The 5,863-nt window shown below is 29.6% G+C and overlaps 1 protein-coding gene across 1 annotated transcript; it reads left to right on the top strand.

Annotated features, from left to right (window-relative positions):
• Nucleotides 1-3,704: 3,704 nt before the first annotated feature.
• On the top strand, nucleotides 3,705-5,474 carry LOC107867341 (7-deoxyloganetin glucosyltransferase). Its single transcript, XM_016713515.2, has 2 exons — nucleotides 3,705-4,324; nucleotides 4,451-5,474. Exons 1-2 carry the CDS (start codon nucleotides 3,805-3,807, stop codon nucleotides 5,392-5,394), a joined length of 1,464 nt encoding a protein of 487 aa, XP_016569001.1. The 5' UTR covers nucleotides 3,705-3,804; the 3' UTR covers nucleotides 5,395-5,474.
• Nucleotides 5,475-5,863: the final 389 nt, after the last annotated feature.

Consider the following 5,863-nt stretch of genomic DNA (forward strand, 5'->3'; position numbering starts at 1 on the left):
TTTGAGAAGCAATAAGGCATACCTATTTTGTTAACATAGAAGAGGGAAATTTTTGGGGTAGTGTCACCGTGTTTCTATGCATATATTGAGGTCTGATTGTTAGAAGAGTCTGGTCAGAAGGCATTGTTGGTGTATATTCGAACTACTGCAAAACCAAATTTATTTATATTCATAGTTAATAAACTGTTTGAAGTAGATCTTTAATCGCAAAAGCTTGAATTTTTCATAACTGAGAAGTAACAGGGCATATAGGAATCTGGATTTTAAAGAGTAGATGATGCAACTGTTGAGGCGCCTGGTGGAAGTGTTTGTTGGTGTCTATTCGCAACTTTGCAAGGTGACTGCATAGGGTTGAAAAACGTAGTCTAAAATAAATGTGATGGGAGTATTTTTGGAATTTGATTAATTTCATTTAAAATAAATAAATTGAGGGTATTTTAGTAATTTCACTTTAAGTTTTTTGAGTTGCTGTTTTTAGGTATAATAATAATAATAATAATAATAATAATAATAATAATAATAATAATAATATATATATATATATATATATATATATATATTTAGGACAATTCGAATGTGGTGAAATTGGGAATCAAATAAAGACACGTGACGTTAAAAAAAATTAAGTTTTAAAAAAAGGAAATACTATTTTTAGACCTATATTACTATTATATATAAGGGAGAATCTCAAATTTTGGTAGTCCTCACAAGGGCATTTTAGGTATTTCGCTTCCTTGGCTAAGTGAATTAAAAGAATACGCATGACAATTCATGGTGTTTTATTGTAAATATTTTCATTTTTGCCCTTGTTCCTTTTGATAAGGTTATTCTCACTTGTATATTTGTAATTGGTCTCTTCGTATCACTTAATAAATTATCTTTTGATTAAAACTACCTTCATTTTAAATTAATAATCACTTTTGCTCAAAAAAAAATATTCAAAAATAACTTTCATATAATATCAAAGTTAGTAATAATTTTCAACTACACCCTTATAGTAAATATTGTTCAATTCTTTAAAAATATATAATGAATAGGATAATTTAATAAATAATAAATAGTACATTGCCTTTATTATTTTTTTAGCGGATATGAAATAAGATAAATCAATAATTAAAATAGGGTGACCAGAATATTTTTTTTATAGGGCGCGTGAATAATAAACACAACAAGTAAATGAACCGAATAAAACAATCTATTAATTTAATTTAATTATTATTTAATATTCTTATAGATCGCTATTAAGTTGGTTTATGTAAATCTTCTAAATTAAGGTTGTAACTATTTTTTTATATACTTGAAGTCATTGAAATATTTTATTGTATTAGATTGAAAAAAAATAAATTTTGCAAAAACTCTTGTCACATAAAATTATAGGTGAAAATAAAAAAAATAAATATCAAAACAAATTTATTTCTATTTATAACTGAAAAGTTACATACTCACAAACTCATTAAAATATTAATATTTTCTATTTATGATCATCATTGAATTGTCATTATTAATATATCATCATGTTATTTTATAAAATATTAAATTACTTGTGGCATTTTGATATATTTTAATTCTCCAATAATACTTTCTTCTGCACAAATAAAAATTTATTTAAAATTATTCAATTATGTGATTAAGAACTATAATAATTATAAAAATTATAATGATAATACATTTAATACGCCGGTCATTAGATTATGTTAATTATAAAGTAAAATATATTATATAAATTATATTTTTTGAATTTAAATTATTATATTTTATATCATGAGTTTAGTTCCGGGCTTAGCACGGGCCTCATGAAACAAGTTATATTTATAGATAAGGGAGAATCATAATTTTGATAGTCCTCTCAAGGACTTTTTAGATATTTCACTTTTTTTTTATAAAGTAAAGTTGCTATATATGTCAAATTTGTAGTGTATTAATGGTTTTATTTTCTTGTATATTTTTATTTTTTTCTCTGTTCTTGTTTTGTTAAGACCATCTCCACTTGGTCTTTCGTAATTGGTTTCTTTTTGATATTTATTGGATTTCCTTTTAATTATAACTTCTTTTATTTATAAAAAATAATTACTTTAACTTGAAGAAAATTATGCCAAAATAACTTTTAATACGAAATTAAAGTTTGCAATAATTTTTTACTACACCGTTGAAATATTTTTAAAAACTTATTTATTTTTTTTAAAAAATATAAGTACTAAATAGGGCAACTTAATAAATAATATCTTATATTTATTATTTTTCTTAGTGAAAATTAAAAAAAGTAAATTAATAATTAAAATGGGATGAAAAGCTTATTCTTTAAAGGGCATGTAAGAAAATAACTATGACAAGTAAATGGGTAATGTATTACTGTAATTCAATTACTATTTAATGTCCTTATTCATCATTGTTAAATTAATTTGTGTTAAGACTCTAAATTAATATTCTAATTATTTTAATATAAACTTGAAGTCATAGAAATATTTGTTGTATTAAATAATTCTATAAGAAGAAAAAAAATTCATTAAAAAAAATATTTTATCTATACTAACAAATTGATAAAAGTACCGTATTTTCTTATTTATTATTTTTGTCGAATCATAATTATTTATATACTTATCTTAAAAATTATTTATCTTCAAGAATTATTTATATATCTAATTCTCTGAAAATATATTTATTTCTCAAAAATAATATTCTAATTTAAATTATACAATTATATGATTATCAACTTAAATAATTATGAATACTTATCAAAAAAATATGTTTAATATTTCATTAAATAAGATTAATTATAAGATAAAAATATAATATAAATTAATGTTTTATTTTTTTATTTTGAATTTGGGCTCGGGCTTAGCACGACCTAGGTGGAACTAGTAACTAATTAAAAGCACGTTCCTTTAAATTTTCTTTTAATCTCCCTTCTTGAATAAACTCTCTAAAAATTTTCTTTAATCAAAATTTTATCTTCATTCTACGAAGAAATCAAGAGCAGATAAAATGAAAACTTATGATACTCATATGATGTTTGTTAGGATGTGCCCGGATAAATTGGTGGATGAACAGCGATAATATGAAGTTCAAGGAGATCGAAAATGGTAGAGTGGTGGCAAGCGGAGTCCATTCTGAAAGATGAAAGGGGAAAAATTGAAATGAAAAAGAAAAAAGAGCAATTTTATAATTAAAAAATAAAAAATATTTTACAAAGTTGATTTACGTACTTAACCATGAGTAATCACTTTCTCTTTCACATTTGCATGAGATGTTTATATTTACTAAGATTATAATACATGATAGAAAAATAGGTAAATTGAGTTGTTAAAGTAAAAGATAAACAAGTTTAACAGGTTGCTCATAACTTTAGCCTAAATGCATTTATAAGATCAAAGTGTCTAAAAAAAAAAAAAAATAGGACTGTCAAAATAAAAGATGCGATCAAGTTTTAAGAGGCTGCTTATGACTTTAGCCTACTATGATTTGACAGTTATTTCAAACTTTTGGGGACAATCTACCCAGTAATTTGCGACACGTGGTGAGGTGAGGATTCTTGTCCAAAGCATTATACGTCGTTAACATATTTCAGTATGCTTTTGTCCTTATTCCTTGCCGTTAGTAATATGTCATTATGATGTAGCAACAGGCAGACTTGGACAAAACCAATAGTTTGGCCATAGTAATGTCATACTACTAAATTTAACTTACCGTGTTAAAATACTTATCTTAAGATTTTGACTCTTTTTAATTAGATCATCATTAAATGTATTCATTCTCTTCTTCTTGCAAATACCATAAGCATTCTGTTTCAGAGAAAACAAAGTAAAAATGAGTTCCATTTGTGGTGAAAATTTAGACAAACCTAGGCCTCATGCAGTTTGCGTACCATATCCAGCCCAAGGCCACATTAGCCCAATGCTAAAGTTGGCCAAAATCCTGCATCACAGAGGCGTTCATATCACCTTTGTAAACACAGAACACAACCATAAGCGTCTCTTGAAGTCTCGAGGCCCTGATGCCCTCAAGGGCTTGCCATCTTTTCGATTCGAGGCCATTCCGGATGGCCTCCCACCATGTGACCCAGAGGCCACCCAAGACATTCCTTCTCTTTGTGAATCAACTACCACTACTTGTTTAGATCCTTTCAATGAGTTGCTTGCAAAGCTCAAAAATACTGAAGTGCCACCTGTCTCGTGCATCGTTTCTGATGGTTCAATGAGCTTCACTCTCTCTGCTGCTCAAAGTTTGGGTATCCCTCAAGTTTTCTTTTGGACCCCAAGTGCTTGTGGTTTATTAAGTTACATGCATTACCACGATCTTGTTGAGAAAGGATACACACCACTTAAAGGTATATATGTTTTCCCCATTTTAAAATGACCTCCGTTTCCCTGTATCATTCTTTTAAAGTTTCTTGGGGCTTAAATTTGGTTTATACTCCGTAATATCTTCGGTTAATCTTCTTGGATGGTTGCAGATGAAAGTTACTTGACAAATGGGTATTTGGAGACAACTTTGGATTGGATACCAGGCATGAAAGGAATACGTTTGAGGGATCTTCCAACTTTCATTAGAACTACAAATCCAGATGAATATATGATCAAGTTCATTATCCAAGAAACGCAGAGAAGCAAAACGGCTTCAGCTATTGTTCTTAATACATTTGGACCATTAGAGAGGGAAGTTCTTGAATCACTCCTGGGCCTTCTTCCACGGGTTTATGCCATTGGGCCCTTACATCTTCTCATGGAACACGTTGATGACAAGAACTTGGAGGACTTGGGATCGAATCTATGGAAAGAAGAAACCAAGTGTATAGACTGGCTTGATTCCAAGAAATCAGAGTCTGTTGTCTATGTCAATTTTGGAAGCATCACTCTCATGACTCCGGACCAACTTATGGAATTCGCCTGGGGACTTGCCAATAGCCAGATGGTATTTTTGTGGATTATTAGGCCTGATATTATATCAGGCGAACAGGTAGTTATTCCACCTGAATTCCTGGAAGAAACTACAGAAAGAGGGATGCTAGCAAGTTGGTGTCCACAAGAACAAGTCCTTAGTCACCCTGCTATTGGAGGGTTCTTGACTCATTGTGGATGGAATTCAACACTTGAAAGCCTTAGTTGTGGGGTGCCAATGATTTGTTGGCCGTTCTTCGCAGAACAACAGACAAATTGTTGGTTCTGTTGTAAGAGATGGGGAATTGGAATGGAGATTGACAGTAATGTGAAGAGGGACGAAGTTGAAAATCTTGTGAGAGAATTGATGATAGGGGAGAAAGGCAAAGAGATGAGGAAAAAAGCATCGGAATGGAAGAATTTGGCCAAGGAAGCTGGTAAAAAACCAACAGGATCATCTTATGTTAACATAGATCAATTGATCAATGAAATTCTACTCTCCCCCATACCCAAGCAATAGTAGTACTAATCAATAGCTGGTTGATTTTCCTTTTTCTGTATGTTATACGATGAATAAAACAAAAATGCTCTCTTGTTTCCTCATAAGTTCTACTAAATGTGCTTTTGATACCATATGGTCGCAATTCATAGTTATAATGCTCACTTTCACTATTCTTATTTAACACTTCAAGGTTTCATTTGCATATTTATGATAAATTTTGTTTACAGATAGTACTAACACAGAGAACACAAAAGGGCATCATAATAGAAACACGTGAAGGATTAGTATTATAGACACCTGCAATTTTGAAATCTTCCCGCACCTCTTTCTGACCTCTCCTTCATAAGCTTAATTTGCTCTTTGTCTCCTTCTTCATAAGCTTAATATTTGTCCCTGCAATATTATCTTCATATTAGACATACAAATAGTCTTAGATCAACAACAACAACAACAACAACAACAAACCCAGTGTATTTCCACTTAGTGG

Source organism: Capsicum annuum, chromosome 4 (genome assembly GCF_002878395.1).
Source record: "Capsicum annuum cultivar UCD-10X-F1 chromosome 4, UCD10Xv1.1, whole genome shotgun sequence".
Classification (NCBI taxonomy): domain Eukaryota; kingdom Viridiplantae; phylum Streptophyta; class Magnoliopsida; order Solanales; family Solanaceae; genus Capsicum; species Capsicum annuum.

Bases quoted from the DNA above. Each gene is read 5' to 3' on its own strand.
- LOC107867341 (XM_016713515.2), top strand. From the start codon at position 3,805: ATGAGTTCCATTTGTGGTGAAAATTTAGACAAACCTAGGCCTCATGCA. The intron at 4,325-4,450 runs GTATATATGTTT...GGATGGTTGCAG, and splicing joins AGGATACACACCACTTAAAG to ATGAAAGTTACTTGACAAAT.